This window comes from Eleutherodactylus coqui, chromosome 12 (assembly GCF_035609145.1).
Source record: "Eleutherodactylus coqui strain aEleCoq1 chromosome 12, aEleCoq1.hap1, whole genome shotgun sequence".
Lineage (NCBI taxonomy): Eukaryota > Metazoa > Chordata > Amphibia > Anura > Eleutherodactylidae > Eleutherodactylus > Eleutherodactylus coqui.
This window is the reverse complement of record NC_089848.1, coordinates 131097187-131124919: the sequence shown is the minus strand read 5'-3', so window position 1 is coordinate 131124919 and position 27733 is coordinate 131097187. Positions and strand designations below refer to the sequence as shown.

The 27733-nt window shown below is 44.2% G+C and overlaps 1 protein-coding gene across 1 annotated transcript in view; it reads right to left on the bottom strand.

Annotated features, from left to right (window-relative positions):
- Positions 1–289: 289 nt before the first annotated feature.
- The window catches only part of GPR158 (G protein-coupled receptor 158), a 266743-nt gene continuing 239299 nt past the window's right edge, over positions 290–27733 (bottom strand). The window contains exons 9-13 of the mRNA XM_066584562.1: positions 27396–27634; positions 23589–23727; positions 19776–19881; positions 18671–18817; positions 290–2509 (exon numbers count right to left, since the gene is read on the bottom strand). Of these exons, the coding sequence (XP_066440659.1) occupies positions 752–2509; positions 18671–18817; positions 19776–19881; positions 23589–23727; positions 27396–27634 (2389 nt within the window). The 3' untranslated portion in view covers positions 290–751. The remainder of the gene's footprint in view (positions 2510–18670; positions 18818–19775; positions 19882–23588; positions 23728–27395; positions 27635–27733) is intronic.

The following is a 27733-nucleotide window of genomic DNA, read 5'->3' as shown; positions in this document are numbered from 1 at the left end:
ATTGCATGGCCTATACGTCTCTTTACACCTGGTAGGCGCTCTCCACAAGGAAAAACAGAATCCCTCTTGACCCTTATAAATATGGTAACGGGTGAAATATATAACTTTAGATTCTACGAATTGAGTCAAACAATACGTAAGTTGTCCCCTGAGGTACACAAATTCATATTTAGGTAGGACCATTTGATTTTGACTAAAACCTAAGGCTATAAGCACTAACTATAGTATATTTACAATAAGCCAAACAGGTATGGTAACATTCCATTGGAAAAATAAGAAAACCCTGAAGAATACAGTATTAAACTAGAGTACCGAATAGTAGAGAGAGGTGAACAAAAAGAGAAATCAAACCACAATATAAACCACGTCAGCCCAAAAAAATAGTCCTCGTACGATAGATGGCTTCCAAAGCCAAGTGAAAAGTTACAGAAACTCTATAAAGAAAAAAGTTATAGCAGGTATTTTGGTTGCAATATCAATACAATATCTGCAAATTTGCATAAATAGTTTGTGTCACAATATATCAAAGTTATTTGCAAATATTATACAATCTGGAATGCTTGAACATGGGACACGACCGTGTACAAGAAACGTATACACATAAGAAAATGACAGCAGTCTCTTTAGAAAATGGACTTTTTGGATGCATTAAATTAGCAGTGCTATTAGGGTTAAATATGTCAAGTGAAACGTCCCACTCTTTGTTTTTGCTGTTGGCAGGTTGTCCGACCCATCACTTCTCCAACCATCATTATTTGCTCTCGTTATAGTCCCATGGACAGATGTCCACCATGTTTGACATTTGCATTGTTTTGTTTTTACTGTCAGATGATTCCGTCTCTTGATCCGACTGTGAAGTCGAAAGGTTTTCCCATGGACACACTTCCACTAGTTTGCATTTGTCTATGCCATGTTGATTTGAGGTACTTTTCCCTTTATTGACTGAAACTGCCAAGGAATGGTCTCCGACCATGGAGCAAACCTCGGCACTTTTTGACTTGTCCATCTTTATGACTGGATCCATCTCTTTCTCGTGACTTTTATTAGGATCCCTTACAATGCTTTCATCTTTTTTTGCAATACTTTTTGCTCCCTTCTTTCTCGAAGGACTTGTTGGCATGTCTTTAGAAGGGGACACGGGACTTAAACCCAAGCTGGTAGGTGAATCTTTATTTCTCTTTACACTTAATGTATCCTGTGATTCATAGTCCCATGGACATACCTCAGCTCGAAGAGCTAACGTTTGTGGTAGATTATTATTAGAATTATGGTGGTGACCATCTGGCGATGGTAATACCCCCTCGATGACCGGGGGATTCTTTTTGCGTTCTTTTTCTTGTAAATTAGCAGTTAGTTTGGTCAATAACTCTTGATCTGTTGTTCCCGTATCGATGGGTTGAGACTTTTTTGCATTTTCATCTTTTACGATGTGTTCTTGGCTATCTTTAGCGTTTAGCTCAGATTTACCCGGACTTTTTTGCTTTGACTGATGATGTGTTTGATCTGTTGCCTTAGATCGATTGTGGGATTTGCTCTTAGAACGTGATGTGTGATTCTTTTCAGAGTCCAAGGGTGCAATGGAAACATGCTTCTGGACCTTGTTTTCAGAAGGCACTGTAGTAGGAGTAAGGTCATACATTTCCCAAGGACATACCTCTTCTATGTCAAATTTATCTCTGAACCCGGGAGCATCTATTGTTTTCTCAGTATCTGCCAATGTCAAACTCATTGCCTGTTGCTTCATGATTCCAGGTTTGTGAGCTTTTGGGGTTTCCTCAATAGGGCTTGACGTTCTGTGATGATCCAAGTTCTCCTCCTTGTTTGGACAAGGTGTACATTTCTGACCTGCATTCTCATTGGAGTCTACTCTTTGATATTTATCAGCATCCTCTACACTTTTAGATGGTTCACTAAGTCCCAGGCTTTTATCTTTAGAGTTAGCAATGGCACTAAGTGACTTCTGTATGACAGACAGACTTGGATGTAAAGGTTTTTTATCTAGGCTTAGGTTATGAGCACTGGCAGACTTGCAGACCAAGGGCAATGATTCGGCAGATCCCACCTCGAGCTCTTCGGTCTCTCTATGCCCCGGCTTCTTCCCGTTAACTGAGGTCCGTACTGAGTTTTCACACACATCCATCTTTTCTGAAGAAATTCCATTGGGTTTGTCGTTTGGTCCTCTTAAATGGTCATATGTGCTATGGGACTTCTTCAGTGAGAATGGCCTGTGTTTTGAGTCTTCCTTCGACTTCATGTTATGCGCATTTGAGTCCTGATAATTTTTTTTGGAGTTACTAGTATTACTTTTAGGATTACTGTGATCTGCACCGTCTTTGTCTTCCCGAGAGCATTGTCTGCTGACTGACTCCGGGATCTCGGTAATTCTTCTCATAATTGATCGCCCCAATCCTTTCTTCGAACACCTCTTTTTCTGGAGATGTGGGTTATTGGCAATCATCTTCTTCCTCTTATAAATCTCCAACTGAGTGTAGAGTTTCTTCAGCTCATCCTATTAAATGACACAAACACAATACATGTGTTAACATAGTACATACATTTACCAATACAGCTTTACATTTTACTTACTTACCAAAAGCAATATTCTAAAGCTCAGCCGAAAGGGAAGGAACAGCAATAAACAAAGGTGCACAACTAAGAGTGCTAATTATATACAATAACTTAATTAAAGCTGCAATTAAAACTGTATTCAAAGAGAAATAACCTTGTTGTGATTTAGATTAGCAACAATGCAAAGCCAAACTAAAGTCCATCCAGGACCACAACATGAATAATTACAGTAATGGGTCGCCTATCATTTTAGTCATTAAGCGACATTTATTCATTTTTCTTATCTCTTTTTCTTTTATGATTGTAGCTTTTTTTATTGTCTTGTCTGTACATGACTATGGGGCGGGTATCTTGCCTAACTGCAGCTAAGAAGATTTAGAGATATGTTTTTTTAGTGGCCTGAAGTATACATATCTGTCCCCTCCATAACTGTTCACATGTGTCCCTAAATGTCTGTCACGTCTTTAATGTGGATGCACTGTGCAAATGTCTTGTTTGTAATTAATGTATATTGCACAGCTGCAGAGCACAAGAGGTTAATGTCTAGGTATGTTTGGAAAATGTAACAGTTTGTGTGTATCCAATGTTGTCGCGTGAGCATGAAAGATATATGTGTTTTCAAGGTGTGCACATGTGTTGTTGGAGTCTGGAGTCTTTGCCAAGTAGTCAGACAGTGTAGTCAGCCCGTCAGACAGCGAGGGAGTCTGCAAGTCTACATGTTGACAGGAGACATCCCCACCTAGGCCTACCCAAAATGGAAGAAGTGGAGCGATATGTCCATCTACTTCGAATGGAGAATACCCCATCTTATCCCCAGTTGGTCTAGAGTCTTGAAGTTACCATGGAAGGATTGAGAGAGTACTTTAACAGAGAACTTATCAGTGAGTGTTACCGGTGTAGAGAGTGAGAGTGAGAGAAGTCGTCTGGCAGAGTGATCCTACAGACAGTTTTATACAGGTAACCGCATCACTAGCGTTGCCTGGAGAGGCCTGCCAGGGCCTTGGTAAAGGGTTGCACACGTTCCTCAGGGGAGGAGATGGTAGTGCCACCGTGACATCCCTAACAGCTACCCCACCATCTCCTCAGCAGTAGGCCCTGCGCCTCGGTCACGGCACTTTACAGCAGAATTTATGGGCCAGTCATACAATGAACAGGTACAGACCAATTACTTTTATGGGAGAGTGTTGTGGGCATGCTCTGTGACCTGTGCATAGAAGGGGAGGAGGTGAGCTGTGACATCACTTATTGTGAATCGCAGATCTTGTGTTATCTATACATAGTTGTCACCTCTCACTGTTATCCTGCCTGTGATGATGTTGAGATGAGGGATGAGACATTTTCTCTACAGAACAGGAAGTGTCAGACTATTATTAGGCTTAGTCAGTGTGCAGTGAGGCAGTGGAGGTGAGCTGTGACTATTGGGAATGATGGCTCCTGTGTTATCTATATATAGGTGTCACCTCTCAGTGTAATCTTGCCTGTGATGATAATCAGATGACAGCGGAGAAGTTTTCTCTACAGAACAGGAAGTGTCAGACTATTACTAAGTGTGCAGGCAGGGGGAGGGGGTGAGCTGTGACATCACCTATTGTGAATAGTGGGTCCTGTGTTATCTATATATAGGTGTTTCCTCTCGGTGTAATCCTTCCTGTGATGATGATGAGATGACGGCTGAGAAGTTTTTTCTATAGAACATAATTATTATTAGGCTTAGTGGTCAGTGTGCAGGGAGGGCGGGTGATCTGTGACATCACCTACTGTGAATGATGGGTCCTGTGTTATCTATATATAGGTGTCACCTCTCAGTGTAATCCTGTCTGTACAGGGAGGGGAGGAGGTTAGCTGTGACTATTGTGAATGATGGGTCATGTGTTATCTATATATAGGTGTCACCTCTCAGTGTAATCCTGTCTGTACAGGGAGGGCAGGAGGGGAGCTGTGACTATTGTGAATGGTAGCTCCTGTGATATCTATATATAGGTATCTCCTCTCAGTGTAATCCTGTCTGTACAGGGAGGGGAGGAGGTGAGCTATGACTATTGTGAATGGTGGATCCTGTGTTATCTATATATAGGTGTCACCTCTTAGTGTAATCCTGTCTGTACAGGGAGGGCAGGAGGGGAGCTGTGACTATTGTGAATGGTAGCTCCTGTGATATCTATATATAGGTATCTCCTCTCAGTGTAATCCTGTCTGTACAGGGAGGGGAGGAGGTGAACTGTGTCTATTGTGAATGGTGGGTCCTGTGTTATCTATATATAGGTGTCACCTCTCAGTGTAATCTTGCCTGTGATGATAATCAGATGACAGCGGAGAAGTTTTCTCTACAGAACAGGAAGTGTCAGACTATTACTAAGTGTGCAGGCAGGGGGAGGAGGTGAGCTGTGACATCACCTATTGTGAATAGTGGGTCCTGTGTTATCTATATATAGGTGTTTCCTCTCGGTGTAATCCTTCCTGTGATGATGATGAGATGACGGCTGAGAAGTTTTTTCTATAGAACATGATTATTATTAGGCTTAGTGGTCAGTGTGCAGGGAGGGCGGGTGATCTGTGACATCACCTACTGTGAATGGTGGGTCCTGTGTTATCTATATATAGGTGTCACCTCTCAGTGTAATCCTGTCTGTACAGGGAGGGCAGGAGGGGAGCTGTGACTATTGTGAATGGTAGCTCCTGTGATATCTATATATAGGTATCTCCTCTCAGTGTAATCCTGTCTGTACAGGGAGGGGAGGAGGTGAACTGTGTCTATTGTGAATGGTGGGTCCTGTGTTATCTATATATAGGTGTCACCTCTCAGTGTAATCCTGTCTGTACAGGGAGGGGAAGAGGTGAGCTGTGACTATTGTGAATGGTGGATCCTGTGTTATCTATATATAGGTGTCACCTCTCAGTGTAATCCTGCCTGTGCACGAAGGTGGGGAGGTGAGCTGTAACTATTGTGAATGGTGGAGCCTGTATTATCTATATATAGGTGTCTCCTCTCAGTGTGATCCTGTCTGTACAGGGAGGGGAGGAGGGGAGCTGTGACTATTGTGAATGGTGGATCCTGTGTTATCTATATATAGGTGTCTCCTCTCAGTATAATCCTGCCTGTACAGGGAGGGGAGGAGGGGAGCTGTGACTATTGTGAATGATGGGTCCTGTGTTATCTATATATAGGTGTCACCTCTCAGTGTAATCCTGCTGGTGATGATAATGAGGTGACAGCTGAGAAGTTTTTTTTTACAGAACAGGAAGTGTCAGACTACTATTAGGCCTAGTGGTCAGAGTGAGAACTGCAGGATTTCAGGATAAAGACATTAAAAAATGTAAAAAAAAATCACCAAACATTATTAAAAAAAAATTGTAATCTAAAAACAAGGGTAATTTTCTGATGACAGATTCCCTTCGCAGAAAAAAACCTGTTGACACATTTAAAGAAATTATAAAAATGTGCAATACAGACCACAGTGCTGCTAAACAAACCCCTCTGTACTCCGCCTGATAACATGCTCCCTGACCTACTGACTGCAATCCCTGCTAGCCATCATAAACCGCTCCTGCAGTCACACTGTTTCTGCCGTCACACCGCTAAATGTCTGACCATGGTCTATGTGTATAACATCGCTCACTCTCCACCTCGCCATACTGTGCACATCTCCAGCCCTTTACCTTCTGTATCCCCCCATTACTTGTAGTATGTAAGCTCGTTGGAGCAGGACCCGCACCCCTATTGTTTCCATCAGCTGATTACTATGTAACCGTGGTTCTGTAATGTTTGTATTTTGTCTTTCTGTGTTCCCCGTCTATGTAAGCGCTGCGGGATATGTTGGCGCTATACAAATACAGATTATTATTATTATTATTATTATTATTATAAAGTGATAATGTGATACCAAATAAATAAGACAGGTAAGATAACCTAAGCAAAATAAAGATCCGCAATATCCTAGGCCCTGATAGCATTCACGCTATGCCCAACCCTGGCTGTAAAGCCAGCTTCCTCAGGGGTGTCACTTTTTTTCTGTGTATTTGTTAAAGTTTTCATTGTGGCTTTATTTACCTGTTATTTTATATGATTACTGATTTTGGATATGGACTTTTGCTTTTTGTTGACTTTTTCCTTTTTAAGGCTTTTTTTTTCATTATTTTTCTGTGCATTTGTGCGGCACGTCAGTTTCCCTCTATTTAACTTTCTCAAGGGCCCTCCGAAAGCTCCAGTTAAGAATTGTAAAGAGAACTATAGTCATAAATTGCAAAAGTCCCAGGGGGATATTTATTATCCGGTTGTACCAGAATGGTGGCACAATTTTGGTGCACAGGGGCTCGAATCTATCAAAGAAAAAACGGCATAAAGAAGTCACACATTTTGGTGCAAAAATGTATACCTTTTTCAGAGTTAGGTCTCTCATGGCATTTTTTAAGAAAGTGGACATGACTTAACAAGTGAAGGTGCCACCACCTGTCTGGGGGGACTGTGGGAATAGCCAGGTGGTAAGCTCGCAAGTATCTCTGTCCATTGAAATGAATGGAGTGCCAACCCTGCATACTTGGCCAGTGTTCCATTAACTGTGACGTTACTGCGGGTCGGAGAAGCACCCCTGCAATGATAAGAAGAAGGGGACATGGGACCCCCATTCTCAGGATTGGTGGGGTCTCAGCGGTGACACCCCCACGATCAGCAAGTTATCCCTTATCTTGTCAATGGGGAATAACTTGAAATTCTGCTACAACCCCTTTAATTATAATTTATGGAATTTCTTATTACATTCGTGGATGGTCTGAGATGTACCAAATATATTAGGACGTGGGTCAGGAAGGGTATTGTTTCTCCTTAGGGAGAGCAACTAGAAGATGTGAGGAGACATGAGGCCATCCATGCTCCTCTGGGAAATATGCAAATGGAAGAAGAAACAATTGCTCTACTGCCATCTATTGGTAGACAGCATTCCTGCAAGTCAATGTCAGAGTCGTGCTTCTTAATTCATTATGTGCCTCCTACTTCATCGGGATTCATGTTAAATTGGAGTATGAAATACCATTCTTAGTAAATTCCCTTCATACTGTTTTAATGGAACTTCTTTCCTAATTAACCCCTTCCCTCCCTAAGACGTAAGGGTACGTCATGGGAGCAGAGTACTTCCCGCAAAATGACGTACCCTTACGTCATAGGGATAGTGTGAGATCATGACAGATAGTGCGCTCCCTCTGTGACTTCAGCTGGCTCTCGCTAAGAGCCCGGCTAGTTGCTATGGCAACAGGACCAGATGCCGGAGTCCCGTATTGCCAGAGCCTGTGATCGCTGTATAAGCGATAAGGCTTTGCAGGACAGAAGTCCTGCAATGCCTTATTGTAGCAATCATCGGTTATATGGTACAAGTCCCCCAGAGGGACAAGAATGGTGTAAAAAAAATCTAAATAATGTACAAAAAATAAAAATGTAAAAAAAATGTTTTAAAAAACCCTTTTTTATGCTTTTTCTCATATTAGCATAAAAAAACCACATATTTGGTATCGGTGTGTCCGTAAAGACGCGTACAATAAATCAAACACACACTTTTTATCCTGCATTGCAAAAAGCGTAAAAAAACGCTAAAAACTGAGGTAAAATGCTAATTTTTCAGCATTTTGCCTCCCAAAAAACACAATAAAAGTGATAAAAAAATGTTTGTACCCCAAAATGGTACCAATAAAAACTACAGCTCGTCTTGCAAAGAATAAGCCCTCAAAGAGCTCCACCCATGGGAAAATAAAAAAGTTATAGGTCTTTGAATGCAGCAATTTAAAAAAAAAAAAAGATTTCCAAAAAAAGGGTTTTTTATTGCAGAAAAGTGGAAAAACCTAAAAAAATATAAGAATTCTGGTATCATTGTAACCGTACCGGCCCACAGAACAAAATGTAGTGTCATTTATGCTGCATAATTAACGCTTTAAAATAATTTTTTTTTTTAAATCTATGGCAGAATTGATGCGTTTTCTCTCCCTGTGATCATAAAAAAAATAATAAAAGTTTTACAATATAGTCTATGTACCTAAAAATGGCACCAATAAAAACTACAGTTCACCATGCAAAAAACAAGCCCTTATACGGCCGCGTCGACGGATAACTAGCAAATGTGCAAATGACTTTATCTAAAGTGCTGTTTTTGTGCTTAGAAATCTCTCTAAAGTTCTGGCCAGTAGGGGGCTCTCTTCCTTCTAATTTGCTGCCCACTGCCTGTTGTCATGTGAAGTCCATCTCTAATAACAGAGATAATGAAACTGATAACAGGAAGTGGAGGAGGCTGATAATTCATGCTGCCCATAGGAGTCTATGGAGACAGAAGGGGGAGGAGGAGGTGAACAGAAGCAGAGATTCACATGATTTTGCAACTTATAGTGAGTGATTTACGGCCTAACAGCTACTGAAAGCACATCTACATTGCTCAATATACAAAATCGTTCATGGTGATGTTAACTCTGTGTGTGCTACAGAGTGTCAAGGGGGTTTACCTAGATTTCAAGGTATCTCTTATCAATAGGATATCCACAGAATAGGGGATAACTCACTGCTGAGACTCCCTCTGATCTCGAGCGCAGGGTTCACATGTCTCTCATCCTCCTCACTGCATGGTTACTGCACCCCCTGCAGTGAGGAGGAGATTGGATGAAGCACTGGCTACACTAGCACTCTAGTCACTTTCAATGGTGTTGTCGAGATACCCAAGCAGCAGCCTCTCCAGTATTTGTCAGTCCCATTTAAATGAATAGAGCACTGGCCATGCATGCTCAGCCATTTTCTCCCTTAAAGGGGTTGTCCCGCGCCGAAACATTTTTTTTTTTTTTCAATAGCCCCCCCGTTCGGCGCGAGACAACCCCGATGCAGGGGTTAAAAAAGAAAACCAGACAGTGCTTACCTGAATCCCCGCGCTCCGGTGACTTCTTAGTTACCTGGTGAAGATGGCCGCCGGGATCTTCTCCCTTGGTGGACCGCAGGGCTTCTGTGCGGTCCATTGCCGATTCCAGCCTCCTGATTGGCTGGAATCGGCACGTGACGGGGCGGAGCTACAAGGAGCCGCTCTCCGGCACGAGCGACCCCATTCAGAAAAGAAGACGACCGGACTGCGCAAGCGCGTCTAATCCGGCAATTAGACGCTGAAAATTAGTCGGCACCATGGAGACGAGGACGCTAGCAACGGAACAGGTAAGTGAATAACTTCTGTATGGCTCATATTTAATGCACGATGTACATTACAAAGTGCATTATTATGGCCATACAGAAGTGTATACCCCCACTTTGTTTCGCGGGACAACCCCTTTAATATTGATTTCAATGCAAGGGGAGACCCGGGACTCCCATTCTACAAATGTGCGGGGTTCTCAGCTGTATGGATAAGGGATAACCTGCAGTCTGGATACAACCCTTTTAAGGAGCAGAAATGTGAAGTTTTCTCCATGTGCAAGGTATAGAAAACATCTAAACAGCAGTTTCCTCCCACCAGCTCAGCGAGAACTACTGAGTATTACATATACAGCCTGCAGAGGGGAAAACTGGTGATTACTGCAGGATACAAGTTATTTCTCATCTACACACTCTACAGCTTACTGGGAAGTCACCTAAAAGTGCAGGTATACTTTAATATTGCAGGCCTGGATTTGTGAAAGGTCTTCTCTTTATATAACATCATGTTTATCATGGTATTGTGAACATTACATGCATCCCAATGATACACTAAGCAGATAATATACGCACAATATGCACTATACTAGTATTAACCAGTTAGACCATTCATTGATTTGATAAAGAACTTCCTCTGGCCGTCTCAAATAGGACTAAGATGTCACATCAGACGCCCCGTAACATTACTCTTCATGGAAGAACAATCTGTGCTTCCATGTAGAGGTACAATCGCACCCTTTATGTTGGACAGCTCCAGTCATCGGAGGACCTTCTGTCCCACGTATACAGTTTAGGATTAAGCAGGGAAAATAGGAGGTGATAGGGCACTTCCAACAAGGAGGATTCAGAAGAGAAGAGAACTATATTAGGGTGCTTGATTTGGTTTTGGCATTTGATGTAAACAGTTTGGTCTAATTAATAGAAATTAAACAGGGTGATTCCAACATCAGGGCCACCAGAATATTATCTGAGCAAACAACGATACAAGTAAGAAACTTAGTAGAGCACTTAGATGGGTAGGGCAAACATTTTGCCACTATGGCATTGCTAGTCGGCCATCTTGATGGCAGCCATCTTTGATTCAGCCCCTGAAATTACAATGGAAATGGAGTCTTGTAATATATGACTAAAGAGTAGAATATCATCAGACATTCATAGGTCCAGTCATGTTCTCAACATCTGCAACCTTTTTTCGAGTTATGCCTGATGTCATGTTGAGTATTAATAAAGTTGAATTTATCTGGTTTGGAAAACACTAGAGATGAGCGAACCTACTCATTTCGAGTATTTACTCGATCGAGCACTGCAATTTTCGAGTACTTCAGTACTCGGATGAAAAGATTCGGGGGGCGCCGGGGGGCGGGGGGAGGCGTGGCGGCTCGGGGGGGAGCAGCAGGGAACAGGGCGGAGCCCTCTCTCTCTCCCTCTCCCCCCCCACTCCCCGCTGCAACCCCCCACTCACCAACGGCGCCCCCCGAATCTTTTCGCCCGAGTACGGAAGTACTCGAAAATCGCGGTACTCGGGCGAAAAAGGGGCGTGGCCAAGTAGGCTCGCTCATCTCTAGAAAACACTAATCCCACGTCCCCAGGTACCAGAAGATGCTGTTCACAATCCAGGACAGAAGTGAGATCATCCTGATAGTCAGTAACAGAAGTTCACATGAGATGGCTGAGGCTTTCAATCAGGACCACCCAGGAAGACCCCTGTGAATGCAGGGACTGTCAGGAAACTGGTTTAGAAGTTCAGAGAAACTGGTCATATCCAGGATCAACCCAGAACTGAAGAACTTGACTTATAATATGCTACAATGTCAGTCTCCTAGTGCTTTTATGTGGACTCTCACACTACAGTCGACATCTGGGATCGGAAACACTTCTTGGATGACGGGTTCTTGTTTGTCCAGACAGGACCAGTTTACCTGAACTTCTGAACTAGTTTCCTAACAGTTCCTGCACTCACTGGTGTGCTCCTGGCTGATCTTGATTGAAAGCCTCGGCCACCTCACGTCAACTTCTGTTACTGACCATCCGGATGATCTCAATTCTGTCTTGGATTGTTAACTCTTCTGGTACCTGAAAAGACGAACTGTTAGTGTCCTGAAGACAACCCTATTTTGAACAGAAGTGAATGGCCTACCATGAAGTAGCGGTCTTTCTGAGTCGTTCTCTATTCTAGCTCATAAAGGGGAACCCTCTCTATGTCTTCTAGGGTACATGGAAAGGGCTTGTCTTCATGGGATGACCCATTTAATGTTTTTTTATTTTTTTATTATTGACAAGCACATTTTATAACACAATTCACTTAGAAGGTACATAAAGCACTCCTATAAGGTGGTGTCCAGTGTCTCCTATAAACTCACCCTCTGGTAGTATTATACACGTACACATTTTCAAGAATTGATGTGGATATACAATGACCATAACAGCATTCCCAAGTCAACTACACACATTAACACACACAATACTGTGAGGACAAAACCAGTCTGTGACTAGAACAAGCATTTAGTGCAAACAAGTATCCAACCAGGTTGGCTACATTGTTTCTAAGGCGTGTGCAAGTGACAAAAAGTGCATTTTCTGCTCACATGAGTATGTCTGACACCATAGCCATTGCCATTAGACCAGCCCTTGTCAATGTCATCACGTGTCTGAAATGAAGAACCAAACTGATGTTACTCAGGTATCAATGGCTGCCATTAACTACAGGATGTTTCCAGCATTTATTTTGGGGGTTAATATTGACCAACTAAAAAAAAAAATCCTGTAAACTGAGTTATAATGGAGTTTAGGTCATAAGTGTACATGAGAATAATATATGAGCTATTGTAGTACAGCAGCTTGTCGAACATATATATTGTTACATATAAGGCATTCATTCTTGTGTTCCTATCGATAAACCCCCTTAAAGAAGCGTTCTCGCCAGTGATAATCGCCACCACTTGGGGAAGCTATGGCTAGTCATACTTCTTCCCCGGAGGAAATGAATGGCTCACCATGTAGAAGTGGCATAGCTATATGGGTCGCAATGGTTTTAATTGCCACCGGGCCTCTAAACCTGGTGGAGCCTTAGGCCCTATCACCGGGATATTGTTGAATGGTACCTCCACATCTTTAATGCATTCTTCAGCGTGGCACGGCACATGGCAGTGAGATCATCCTGCATACTTTCCCCCAGTCTCCCCTCTTTGATGCCCCTAGTAATCTGACGCTCTTACTTGGGAGTAGAGGCATAAAGAGACCAGTATTACTTGGAGAGGCAGGGGCACAGAAAGACTACTAATAGTTGAGAAAAAAAACTGAAATTAAGTTTGGAAAATGTTCAAATCTGAATATAAATGAACCAAAAAGGGACTCACCTGGCGTTAGCAGCCAAACCTAAGCATAAGGCCGGCTGCAACACCTGACTGTCCCTGGAAGCGAGATAATGCACTCAGTCCTTATGTTTACCAATACATCCACAGTAGGGGAGAGCGCCCAGGATTACACCAAACTATGCGGAGGCAATTCAAGGATAAAAACCAATAAATGTAAACAAATCCAGAGGATCAACGAGTGAGGAATAACTGTCCTTGTCCTTGAGACCCCCTTAGTATGGAAAAGGTACCCAATGGATGAGGAAACTTTAAAAGGTTTAATGGATAAGTCACAGGTAGAGAACGACAAGGGAGGTCCAGAAAGGTTAGACTACATACGTGCAACGCATTTCGGGGTGTAAACTACCCCTTTTTCAAGCATAATTAGGTTAGCAAATGGCACTTAATTATATACTGAGGCTGGGTTACAGCCGACTTTATGACAGTTGTGTCTGGGTGACGCATCGCATGGTGGACACACCGGATGACATCACGCGGCACCAGAGGACCCACGTTGCGTTCCATAGTGAGCACGACAGATGCGTTCCAAAGAACGCCTGAACGTCCAGGGGCATCATCAAAGACATGGAGGCCTTTGTCAGTCTTCTGGTTGCCATGGGAATCTATTAGTACCTTACAATCACATTGGGGGGGTGCTGGTAGGCGACAGACAAAGCCCATTCACCCTGTCATCTGTTTACAAGCTGCAGTTGCTAGTGATTGTGGGATGCAAGGGTTAAACTGCCAGGATCTGAGGTTTCTCCTCACCTGGCGGTTAGAGCAGGAGCCGGGCTGTCAGTAGTCATCCAAGCCACCGCCTTAAAAATATGTATGTGCATGGTTAGTGAGGTAGGTAAAAAGACGTATTGGCTGTCACTAAGGGTTTAAAATCCGATGACAGACTGACATCGTCTGGAAAGAAGTTGGGCACATTTGACATTTTTGTCCGACAGTTAAACTAAAGAGCTTTTGTTCAAGGAAAGATATTTTGTGTCGAAAGAACGTTCTCCGAAAACGCATTCGCCCATTTCCCGGTGTCATTGGACGTGTACGGCCAGTTGGAACATCTGTGATGGGCAGTATGGACTAAAATGTGTACGGCTGCATCTGTGTAATGAGCATTCAGCACGCAATCATTTGTTTAACGGTTATTCAATTAGCAGCCTGCTTCTACGTAATGAGGAGGAACAGGTTACATCTTGTATAATCTGTCTCTACCACGAGAAAGGAAGATCTTGGAGGTCGTAGGATCCTCTGGGATGACATGTACTGCGCACAGATCTTTATTAGGACACATTACATATTATGTTTTGGGCTCATATTCAGTCAATTAAAATAATGACTGAATATGAGTGATGCTCCATTCCCAGGAAAAAAGGGGGCAGTTATATTGCCTGCCATTGACCTTCTCCAAGTCATACTTCTGGACCATGTTTTTGGTTATTCAAGATGGCCCCCACAATCTTCTAACTACATTACCCATACAATACACTGGTAGCATTGGATGCACTACACCTGATCTCTGATTGGCCAGCACGGTGGCTCAGTGGTTAGCGCCGTTGTCTTGCAGCATTGGCATCCTAGGTGCAGATCTCATCAAGAACAACATCTGCATGGAGCTTGTATGTTCTGCCTGTGTCTGCACGGGTTACCTCTGGATACTCTGGTTTTGCCCCACACTCTAAAACTATCCTAGGGGCAAAAACACACGGACACGATAATCATGGCCGTATAAGGGGACACAACGAAACCACTGATCCTAATAAATGTTCAGTCGTTTCATTTTCACTGCGGGGATTTATTGATCGTGATTTGTACAGCCAGGAAAATATAGGAGCTGCCCGTCTTCCCCGCACGAAGTGAATACATCATGCAGGGAAGATTGGGCGGCCGCTATCTACCCGACTTTTTTTTTAAACTCCTACACTCTGGTGTGGAGTCTGAACTGACGGCGAGGGAAATAAAATCTCCCTCATTCAGGCGCAGCTGCACTCCGTATTGCCGAGTGAAGTTGCGCCCATGCAGTGTGTTTTCGCCCTAATAGATGAACTGTGACTGTGAACCCCAATGGGAACATCATGTGATGCACAGTCCTACGAAATAAATATGCGCTATGTAAATGCATAAAATAAAGCCTCTAAACTTTGCCCACTATTGTGACATCATGAGGACAGACAGCAACATATAAATAGACACTGTGGAGGTAATACTCCATCTCCCTCATTTGCATATTACCCAGAGGAGCATGAATGGCCATTTGAGTCTCCTCACTCACCGTCTAGGTGCTCTCCCTAAGGAGAAAAGATAGCGTTTCTGACCCCCATCCCAGGCCTCTCACTAGAAAAGCCAGACTCCTATTGTACACCGATGAAGGACAAATACCCTGAAACAGCTGTCTGTACATGGAGTCTGGCTTTGTTTTTAATCCCCAGTCATTGTTATAAGGCTTGTATAAAAAGTCTAACTTTGGCTTGAAGGAATGCTATTTAAAAAGCCTTAAAAGTCACAAAAAATAATCAGCAAAATAGTTTTGATACCCAAGAAGACTAATATGGTCCTATAAGTACCACTTGCATAAAATCGCTGAAAAGTGCCCGCTCCTTTAGGACTGAAGCACTTTGGTCAGTAGGGGGTTAAAGATATCATCTCAACAGAACACAGGCTATAGATCCATGCAGTGGCTATTCCAACACCACGACCAGCAGAACAGCCAAATACATGCGAACGCCAGTTGTTTATGTGCAGTATCTTCTGCAGGACTTCAGGCCGCTTTCACGGCGGGATTGTCTCATGATGGGACGGTGCTACAAATCGCACGTATGTGAAGCTGATGCTTTCCAATGGGCTCCTTCACATTAGTGATGTTTGTGGGGAAAAACATCGTGGCATTTTCTATACAGCCGCACTTTGCAATGTTTTTTGGCCCAAGGTTCCCTATGGACTCTTCCTTTTTGTGCTGCATAGCGGTTTTCGTGCGGTGCAATGCAACTTTTACAGTAGGAAGTCCTACTGTTTGTCCCCAAAATAAGCCCGAGCAGCATTAAAAAACCAAAAAACAATCAAATTACTAACTGCCACTTGTCCGTTTGTGCGTGAGTTACATGCTCCAAATCTGATCACATGACGGTGACAAAGACCTCACAAAGGTCGAAACGTCGCAGCGCGTTTTATGTGGAGGAATAAAGGAATTTTTGAATCCACATGTGAGAAGTTCCAGAGTGCTGATTTCTTCCAAGCAGATTGACTGGTAACGATACTGTTGGTCAGTAAGTCTGGACCTATTACTGGAATCCTGCACCCCACTTTGAGGGCTCCCCCACTTAGTGGTTTAATTTGGTTGTGCTGTTGCCCATCTATCTAATATTGACCATCATATGACCAGTCACCTGTATGCGAGCAGTCTGGGGTCACATGACCAGGGGTGACCAGTGTGTGCAGGACTCTGCTGTGCTGCTGTTCATCCCGGTTGCATGAAGAAAGTATGTAGCAAAGCTGTATTGAATGGCTGTGATTGGTTCATGGAGGGCTGCAGTGATTGGTTCTCGAGCACTATGGCTCAGCCAATCAGAGCAAGCACTTCCTGGAGGCGGGATTTTTGAACCCCTTGACCAGGAAGTCCTGTCTGAAGACTACAAACAAGTGCTGTGGAACTGCCGGAGGTGAAGCGCGGCAGAGCAGACAGCGTTTGTTAGGCAATATATTGCTTTTTTCTTTACTGAAGCAAGGGCTTATTTTCAGGGTAGGGCTTATATTTCAAGCCCCTCCCCCTCCCCCCGAAAATACAAAAAAATAGTGCCGCAAAGTCGCACGACTTTGTGACACCACAAAACGTGATATCGCCATGAGAAAAAGCAGAGATATTGCATAGAGCACAGCTGCAATATTGCTGCCATTTTCTCGGGTCGATATCGCTGTCGCCCTTGTAAAGAGGCCTTAGGGCGTATTCCATCCAAGACTTCTATAGCTTAACCACAGGATATGCCATAAAGACGGATGGGTGTGAGTCTTTCCTCTGGGACCCTCATCTGTCCTCCCGCCTCCCTGGTTGGATAAAATACTGCTGCTGATAAGCCATATCAGATCCCTGCAGCATTCCTGATTCCTTTAGTTCCCGCTCACAAGCCATATGGTCGTTGTAGCGGAGGCCCCATTTGTGGCTCCTAGTAGCCAAGACCTGGTCTTGCTCCGGAGCAAGCAGTGCAAACATGTATAATGCAGTCGCCCACTGACTTTGGTGAAGTGTTGCTGACCTCTGTGATGTATAATGCATTGTTATCATCCCCCACTCACGCTGAAGTTTACCATATTGTTAGTTGGAGTCAGGAAGGTTGTATAACGTCTCTGAATAACCACATATTACTTATCTCTTACCAACAGTTTCTACGAGGACTTCATCTCCAGGTTTATTTGTTAAATTTTAAAAAATCAATATTTTTGTAAACCCCGTGTCATCGTACCCCGATTCCAGTGTCGCCTTTTATATAGAAGCAAGATCAGCCTACTACCAAAATTATAAGCAAGGGCAGCAACTACAAGAGGTCTGCAGGCGATCTGCCAAGCAACAAGAAACACATTTGAGCAATAGGCTGAACAGTAACAAGGACATCTGGAGACAGTTGTTAAAGAGCACTGCTGACATTGGAATAACCTGAGCGGGGTAAAGTTACTTCTCCCACGCTACAAACCGTAAGTGAGGATGGCCTCAATCTGCTGTAGGTGTGAACTCCATTGAGGACTTTACTAGTTTGACAAGAGGCCTGCTGTACAGTAGTCAGCAGAACAGGATTGTGGCAGATAATCTTCGCTCGCACATATGAATTAAGTTATTATTCAAGTGATGCGAGCCTTTACAGGGGAGAAATGTGAAACAAGTTATAAATAAATATTGCATATTTGTGTAACTCTGCTACATTGCTATACCGTCCCCCGTGATGCAGCAGGGACATAGGGTGAGGTGAGCATATATTTTTGGTTTTTCCACCATTCTGACATGGCTATCAGCTTCCATTCTTGCAGCCTTTCAGCTAACCTTGCATTACATTCATCCGAATGACCGTTATGTAATTTCCCTTTAAGCAGCTGCTTAATAGGAAATGCCTGCCTGGCTGTGGCTCTCTGGGAAAAAAAGCTGTTTTCTATTAGATTGTACATCACTATCACAGTAACTGATGATGATCACATGGGTATAATAGAGGAGATCACAGCTCATCCTCCTGATTGTATACTTAGGGTCTGTAACGTTCTACTGTATATTTCGGTGAATATAGAAGATAGTGATCTTTAAACTGTCACTCAGCAGGCAGAAATGGTTTAGCCTCAGCTACTGCTGCGCTGATACATTATGGGATTGATTTAACAGTAAAACCAAAGAATCTCGGCATCAAGATGGGGCCTTATGAGCATCAGACAGGGGGCTGCACTGCAGGGAAGTGACTGCAGTACACAGAGAAGACCTCCGGAGTGTGGCAGGCAATCCGATAAGGGGGCAGGGATGTTTTTGTCAGTGTGGTCCTGTAATGCAAAACACATTATACTTGTAGAACATCAAATGATTGTGTATTTTTTCAGCTCCTGTGACCTGTGAGTAAATGGTGTCTGATCGTACCCGGATATCTTCTGGATCCAGGCTGTGTTCACTCCAAGCAGAGGTGATACTGCTGTTCAGGTAAGATCCAGACCTCCCCATGTCCAGCTCATCTTCATAGGCCTCGGCGGCGATGTCGTCCCTTGGGTTATTGTGTGAGCGGGAAAACTGTAATAAAAAAATATATAAATATAATTAAGACACGCACATTTATCATATAATGGTCTACAGCCTGTATTCTTGGGGTGCCCTGTCCCAGCATAGAAGTGGCCACGTATTCTTGGTTACTCTTGTAACTGGTCTATGTACAATCTCCTAGCAAACACAATTGGACCCCTGAGCAAAAATCACAAGCAGTATTTATTTCCATATGGTAATACTTAGTGGGGCTCCTTTGGCCCTAATGATGCTCTCCGTGGCATACTTTCTACTAACATCTGATATACTTCAGCTGCTATTTCCCTGCATTCCCTGCATTCAACCTGCAAATGCCTCTCAAAGAAGATGCATCAGCCCATCTACAATGGTACAAGGAGCGTGACCATTGGACAGTTGAGAAATGGAAGAATGTTCTATGGAGTGATGAATCACACTACTCAATCTTCATCAGATGGACGTACCTGGGTGTGGAGGATGATGGGAACGCTGCCTGCCTGATTCTGTTGTGCCAACAGTTAAGTATGGTGGACATTCCGCTTTGATCTGGGGATGTTTTACGTGGCATGGTCTCAGTCCGTTGATTGTAGTAAGGGGAACCCTGAACACGGAGGGGACCCTGACATTGTAGACAATAGTGTGCTGCCGACAATGTGGCAATACTCTGGGAATGGTCGGCCATACTTCCAACAAGACAACGTGGCTTGTCAGACATCACATGCTGTTTTACGTTGGTTTGACGGTACGGATATTCTATGATTGGACTGTCTGCACAGTCCTGAACCCTACTGAGCATCTCTGGGATGAACTAGAATGTCAGGTCAGTCAAGTCAATCACGCTTGCTTAAAGGAGTTGTCCACTAATGCCACAACACGGCTGCCATCTGACCAAATAATGCATATGCAGATTAGAGGGGAAGGGGGCGGGGCCGTAGATGCAAGGGCACCTTATGAGGAGATTAAGAATTACCTTGGGTATTAGTAGCAGTCCCACAGTTACAGTTACAGTCAGATGAGTGTGAACGAAAAATAGGATCAACATCCAGTCCGGCTGAAGATTCGTGGAAAACACAAACCTGTAATACACACAGACAGGAATGAAGAGAGGCTAGCAAACGGAAAATATTCTATAAACAGCAGTCAATAATGTAGTAAGATGATCTCACTATGAAACTAGTATATTTATATATACCCTCATTGCCAAAAAGAGAAAAGAATCAAACCCCAGAAGTTGTAATTTTGCTGCAGACCCCGGTATGCAATTCCATCTCAGGCAGATATGCAAATGATGGGAGTTGTGGTGATTAGATGGACGGTTTTGTCACCGGAGGCCCTAAAAGTGGTTTCCCCCTTGGCCTATAAGAGGCTCGCAGAGGCTCCTTGTGTGTAGTGACCTCTTTTTCCGCTTGTGTAGAACTTGTTGACCACTAGACGCCTCTACGACGCAGAGAAGAGATGTCACCCCGTTACCACAGGGGGGCGCATTATTGGGGTGTGAGAAGCTGGAGGGTCGTATCATGAATTTTCCCCCAATGGGCCGTTCTGATGAGACTGTTAGGAGGTGTTGGGACCAGTGGATGTGTGAGGGCACACAAGGTGACCGGGCTCAGGACCCCCTACAGACCACTAGTAGAGAGCAGCATCTGACCAGACTGTTACGAGGTGTTGGGACCAGTGGATGTGTGAGGGCACACAAGGTGACCGGGCTCAGAACGCCCCCTACAGACCACCAGTAGAGAGGAGCATCTGACCAGACTGTTAGGAGGTGTTGGGACCAGTGGATGTGTGAGGGCACACAAGGTGACCGGGCTCAGAACGCCCCCTACAGACCAACGGTAGAGAGAAGCGTTTGACCCGACTGTTAGGAGGTGTTGGGACCAGTGGATGGGGGCACACAAGGTGACCGGGCTCAGGATGCCCCCTACAGACCACTAGTAGAGAGGAGCATCTGACCAGACTGTTAGGAGGTGTTGGGACCAGTGGATGTGTGAGGACACACAAGGTGACTGGGCTCAGGATGCCCTCTACAGACCACCAGTAGAGAGGAGCATCTGACCAGACTGTTAGGAGGTGTTGGGACCAGTGGATGGGGGCACACAAGGTGACCGGGCTCAGGACCCCCGACAGACCACCAGTAGAGAGGAACATCTGACCAGACTGTTAGGAGGTGTTGGGACCAGTGGATGTGTGAGGGCACACAAGGTGACTGGGCTCAGGACGCTCCCTACAGACCACCAGTGGAAGGAGCGTCTGACCAGACTGTTAGGAGGTGTTGGGACCAGTGGATGTGTGAGGGCACACAAGGTGACCGGGCTCAGGATTCGCCGACATACCGCCAGTAGAGAGGATCATCTGATCGTTCAACAAGCACCAGCAGCTGTTTCATTGTCCGCCATCCAGAGACAGGTGGCGCCATCGTTACACCCCTGTGTCTGTCGAACCATTTCCAGGCACTTGGCTGAAAGACATTTGGTCTCATGGTGCCCATTACATGTACAGCCTCTGACACTCACTAATCGTTTGCAGTGATGTCATGAACGACTAAACTGGACGCTATGGAGTGGAATCGGGTTTTCTTCAGGGACAAATCTAGGTTTAGTTTGGGCGCTGACGACGCCCCTTCAAGAGAGTCCGTTCCACACAATAAATGATCCTTTTGTTCTGATATTGTAATCCCTTATATCAGTGTTACAATCCGACAAATTCTTCTTTTGACAATGAGTGTATATTACATAGAAGTCTAATGGCCCATTTACACGGAGCGAGGATTGCTCAAAAATCGCTAAAAAGCGATCCTTTAGGTAATCATCGTTGCGTCTAAACGCGCGGACATCGGGCACTTTTCGGGCACTGCTAGCTGATCACTAAATTCAGGCCAACCTAAAAATCGTCATTCAGCCTTATCAGCAGTTCTCATTGGGTAGTGCTGATAGCATTGTTTCCCGTCGGAGAACAAAGGAGGTGAATGCAGATAAGAGCCCTGTCATTTGAGCGATCTTTGAGTGATCATCGTTCCGTGTAAATGGGCCTTTAGTCTGTAAATACATGTTAATTATCTTGTATCAGTCTGTATCAAAGCCCGGTTCATATTTCTGCTGGTTGCTTTAAAGAGAGTCATCAGTGTAATGTACCTGAAAGTCACTCAACCTTTTATGTAGATCATTTAAATACGTAAAATGTAAAAAGGTAAAAACTATATACATCTTAAGAAATAAAGAGATATGCGGTGTACGGCCACTTTATTAGAGCCTCCCATCGAGTAGAAATTCGTTGTGGTGTAGATTTCACTCGGTGATGAAATGGTTCGGCAGGGATATCGGCCCCTCAGACAAGAAGCTGCTTGTAGTTGCTGCAGATTAGATGGCGGTGCTGACATGTTCTGACCAGCTGACAGGAAGGGGTCAGCGATTCATGCTGCTTGCACCAAATTCTGACCCCCATTAGCACGGAGCAACAGAAATCTGGATCCATCTGACCAGGAGATGTTTTTGCGCTGCTCAGTGATACAAGTTTTGCGCTCTTTTGCCCGCTGGAGTCTCGTCTTTCTGTTTCTCTTAGACAAAATGGCGCTGGAACTGGTCAACTGCTGTTATAGCTCATCCGTGTAGAGAACGGCGAGTTGTGCGTTCGGACATGTTAGTTGGAGCTCCAGCGTTGTATTCAGCTGACTGTGCAGCCTGATGGTCAGAATGATTCCTGACATCCTCCTTTGACCCCTTTCATTAACTAGTTGTTTCTGTTCACAAGATCCACTTTCGCTGGATGTTTTCCTCGATCACGCCATTCTCGGTATACTCTCCACACCTTTACATGAGAACCCCCCCCCGCGGTTGGCAGTGAGAACCGGACTAGTCTAGCACCGATGACCCGGCCTTGATGGAAGTCGTTTCATTTTCCCGTCTAATATGGGTTCACACTGAAACTGATCAATGGGGTCACAGGAATAAATTCTATACAGCAAAGGCAATCAAGCTCTAGTAAGGGGCTTGAAGTTTTAATAAAGGCTGTAATTAAGGGGTGAGGCTCTAATAAAGGTCTGGGGCTCTAATAAAGGTCTGGGGCTCTAATAAAGGGCTGAGGCTCTAATAAAGGGCTGGGGCTCTAATAAAGGGCTGGGGCTCTAATAAAGGGCTGGAACTTCTAATAAAGGCCTGTGGCTGTAATAAAAGGGGCGGGGGCTCTAATAAAGGTCTGAGGCTCCAGTAAAGGGCTGGGGGCTCTAATAAAAGTCCAGGGGCTCTAATAAAGAGGTTGGGGCACTAATAAAGGGCTGGGGGCTCTAATAAAAGTCCAGGGGCTCTAATAAAGAGGTTGGGGCACTAATGAAGGGCTGGGGGCTCTAATAAAAGTCCAGGGACACTAATAAAGAGGTTGGGGCTCTAATAAAGGGCTGGGGGCTCTAATAAAGCGCTGGGGGCTCTAATAAAGGGTTGTGGCTGTAATAAACGGGTGGGGGCTCTAATAAAGGTCTGAGGCTCTAATAAAGGGCTGTGGGCTCTAATAAAAGTCCAGGGGCTCTAATAAAGGTATTGGGGCACTAATAAAAGCTGGGGCTCTAATAAACGTCATGGGGCACTAATAAAGGTCTGAGGTTTCAATAAAGGGCTGAGGGCTATAATAAAATGACCATTCAGTGCACATATAGATAGGGGGTCAGCAGATACAGCATGCAGAGCAGCTACTTGTTATTCGATGCTGCAGCATGTTTCAGGTCTGTTATTCATATACTGAATTGCACAAGACAAATTTTTGTTTTTACGAAATGGAGTTTACAGTTACTTGCCTAATGGTGTGGAATATTGCCGACATAATGAGCTCATTGTGAACGGCTACAGCCATATAGCGAGGCTCGTGGAAGGCAGATGGGACCGTTCGCACGGCGTAACAAAGGTAAACGCCCCAAAGGAGGAAAAGGAATTCACCTAAAGAAAATAAAGAGGACACGTTAGTAATAAAATGTCACCTCCCCGGCTGTCATGTGACCGGCATACAGGTGCTTTATAGTGTATATCAATGTAAACAGGATTACAGACCACTAGGGATGCAGACATTAACCCTCTCACTGCCCTAGACCACCAGGGATTCCTATTTTACTGTTCTCTTAACTTAACACAACAAAAACCATTGTAAAGCAGTTGAAAGCAGGGACGTCCAAAGCTTTTATGTTACCTGAGGCACAGTGTGAAATGGCGCCCCTTCCTGGGCTAAAAAAACACTTATTTTACAGGCATTGAAAGTACCAATACACAAAATACCCAACACATTTAAACCATTGAGATTAGTCTGAAGTGATAGATAAATAGTGCCCCCAGTGGTGGCCCTAATAGTAAGTGTCCCCCATAGTGACCATAGTAGTTACAGCACCTGGCTTAGTGGCCTCAATAGTAGTAGTAACCCAGTTAATGGCCACAGTAGTAATAATGACCCCTTTTAGGGGCGATAGTAGTAAAAGTGACCCTTATAGTAGCGTCAGTAGCAATAGTGTCCCCAGTAATAATATTGACCACCATAATAGCCCCAGTAGCAGTAGTGCTCCTGTTAGTGGCTCCTGTATCAACAATGACCCTTATAATGGCCCCGGAATTAATAGTGACCCCCATAGTGGACGTAGTGGTAATAGTGGTCCCAAAGTGGACTTCCAGCTGGGCAGCTACCCGAAAAGCATTTCACTCAGTTGGTCCTTAGCTCTGGTCAGGCAGCTATCGCTGCTGCACTCAGTCTGTGACCTCTGACCTCTCCTCCCAATGTCTGCGTTCCGGCATGCGGATGCCCCCGTACTGTACGCAGCACAGTCCCTGGGGGAGAGGTCAGGAGCTACAGACAGAGAAAAGCAATGATAGCTTCCTGGCTGGAGCTACAGACTCAATGAGTGAATTACTTGTTGAGTTGCTGCCCAGCCGGCTTGCAGGTGATGATTAGTTTTTACCAGCCATTAGTATGGCCATTTAAACATAAATACAGGCCATGTGACAACCCCATCGCTGCCCCTCTGGGGTCCTGCAGGTCGCCTCATGGTAGCGCACCCCTAATTGAATTTGTAAACAAACTGTGGCACAAAAAGTTGTCATAACACATTAAATGTCAAGTTAAACTCTGATACATCTGTAGATCCTTCGGCACGCTCACCGCCTACAGCATGGGGTTTGCATAATCTTCTGGTGTTTGATGAGTTCCCTCAGTCAAAAACATACTATACAGATGTAGCAAACATGAACTTGACACTTAATACATTGAACAGACAGTTGCAGCAAAGTGTCGATTTCCATTTGTCGAGATAACGTTTGTTACATCTGTAGGTCTATTGGGTCTCCTTAAAATTGTGACTCAAGTGTGTTTGCTATATGGAAATGAGATGGTGAGGAGGACAAGGACGGATGTGAATGGTGGCGATCGCAGTACAGCGCTGTGGAATAAGTTGGTGTTATAGAAACAACCAAAAAGAAAGTTAGGAAAAATGTTTCCTTTTCAATTACTTCTCTTCCAGACGGCCGGTCGGCTGTAATCCCAGAACACTATAGTGTTTGTTCATTATGATCAGAGCACATTATCAAAGAACAAGGCTTAAAAGTAACATTAAGCATGTCTTAAACTTTAATGTGTTCGCTGAGATAATGAAAATTAATCAAGTGCCCTACTTTAAAAAGAAAAGATTTGAGGAAATTGTGGCTGCTCATTTGCATGAAATTAACATATGCATGCATTTTAAGATGAGTAACATTTAAATGAGTTCATATTGATGCGTCTAACAGAACGTTCATATGGAAAAGCCATAAAGTGTAGAAAAAAACAATTCAAAGAAAGTTACTGTAAGATGTCTTATCAGTCACTAAACTAACTGTGTAACGAAGTATCAACCAGAAGCGGATGGAGTTAGAACTTCTGCTAATGTAGACTCAGCCAAAAATGTTCCAGCAAGTCCCCAAGTCAAAGCTTCAGAGGACATCATAAGACGAGTAGTGGAGAAATGAAAAGGAGCAATCTGAATGTGGTGCCTGGAGACCTGAAAGGCTAGGTGGATCCGTGGAAGCAAGAGTGGAGGCGCTGCCAGCCCGGTGAACGCCATGCTAAAACTGTGTTGCTCGATGTGGTACGAGGCACAAGGTTTAATTCTTCTTTATTTCATTGTACACCAACAATGAAACGCTCTTCGAAGCCGAGAGGCTGGGGTATGGACGGCTATGGCTTGTAGATAGCTGTACATATTCGGAGTTAGAACTTAGGCACCAACTAAGGTAAACAGTGCTGTGCATCCAAAAGTGTGGCAGGAGCAGTCCGCTGCACATCTCGGTGCACAGCGCTTTTCACCTTAGTTGCAAGTACTAGGAAGTGCTCCATATCGTATCAACCGTAATTCAGCAGCGGTGAGTCCAGTGGAGTGCAGTGGGGTAGGGCATCTGAGCAGTGGGTCAGGGCATCTGACGCCAGCCCTGCCCAACCAGATTGTCCCATGACATGAGTGGCCTACCAGTAGAGCCAATGGCCAACCCACCTCTGAATGCCTGAATCTATACTGATGTGAAATAATAGCAGAAGTCTATTACACAGTGCCACCTACCAATAATATATTTTCTACTCTAAAGCACCTGTCAATTGATGAATGACAATTGGGCACATGCTACATATCTACATTAGTATACTGTGTTAAAGGACTTTTCTGGGACTACTAAATTGATGGTCTACCTTATGATAAGCCATCAATAGTAAAATGGTGGGGGTCCAACTCTCAGCTTTCTTGCCCATGAGCTGACTGATTTGGATATGGCACTCCACTGAACGCCATGCCCCCTTCATTGTTTACCAGGTGCAGATCCTTACTTTTGGTAATGGCTGTACCAGGTATTGCAGCTATATATATATAATATACTGACCTGCAATACTAGGCATAGCCACTTCCAAAAGTAAAATGTTGTGGCTAATGAAGAAAGAAGGGGACATGATGTTTGCTGTAGCCACCAGCCCCTTCAATCAGCTGATGAATGAGGCCTTGGACCCCCACCAATCTGATATTGGTGGTTTATCATAAAGAGAAGTCATCAATTTACTAGTCCCAGAAATGTCCTTTAAAGGGGTTTTCCAGAACTGTAATATTGATGACTTATCCTTGGCAGAGATCATCAATATCTGATTAGTGGGGGTCGACCACTTGAGACCACCACAGATCCACTGCTTGAGGAGAAGGTAGAACTCTTCTGAGGGCCATGGCGTCTTCTCAGGCCAGTGACATCACGCTCATTCATCACGTGGCTTGAGAGCAGCTCAGTCCAACTCTAGTAATTGAGTCCGAGCTGCTATGTCAGACAATGCCACTATGAAATATATGGCACTGTGCCTAGTATGCAATGAAGAGGCCACAGTGCTCACCCAAGTGCAACAGCCACTTCAAAGAGCTGATCAGCAGCGGTCTTGAGCGGCAGTCACACACCGGTCAGATATTGATGACTTATCCTAAGGACAGGTCATTAATATTTGAGTCCTGGAAAACCCCTTTAAGCATTATGAGATGAAATACTATTCTGAACTACGTTTGCACAAGCCTATGGATGTTCAAGTGAAATAAAGCAATATCTCAATTAGTAATAAATTAACCTACCGACTGCCATCATGTAATCCCACCGATCTATCAGACACATCTTAAACTGAAAATGGTCGGAGGTTTCCCCTTGGACAATCAGAGAGATATTTCGGTCCATATTCTGGAAAACAGCAGATGTCCAGGCCACCAGGAACCAGAGGACTAAGAGCAGAATGACCGACAGCATCTTCATTACTCTACAACTGGTCATGTAAGGAATGCGCTGCGCCGTCCGAGACAGAAACACCTTCAGAACCCTGAAAGAACAAAAGGAATATAACTATTCGACTTACACTGTTCTGCTCATGGTTAGTACTGCATGTGATACAGAGCATAAGGGGTGGAACATAACACTT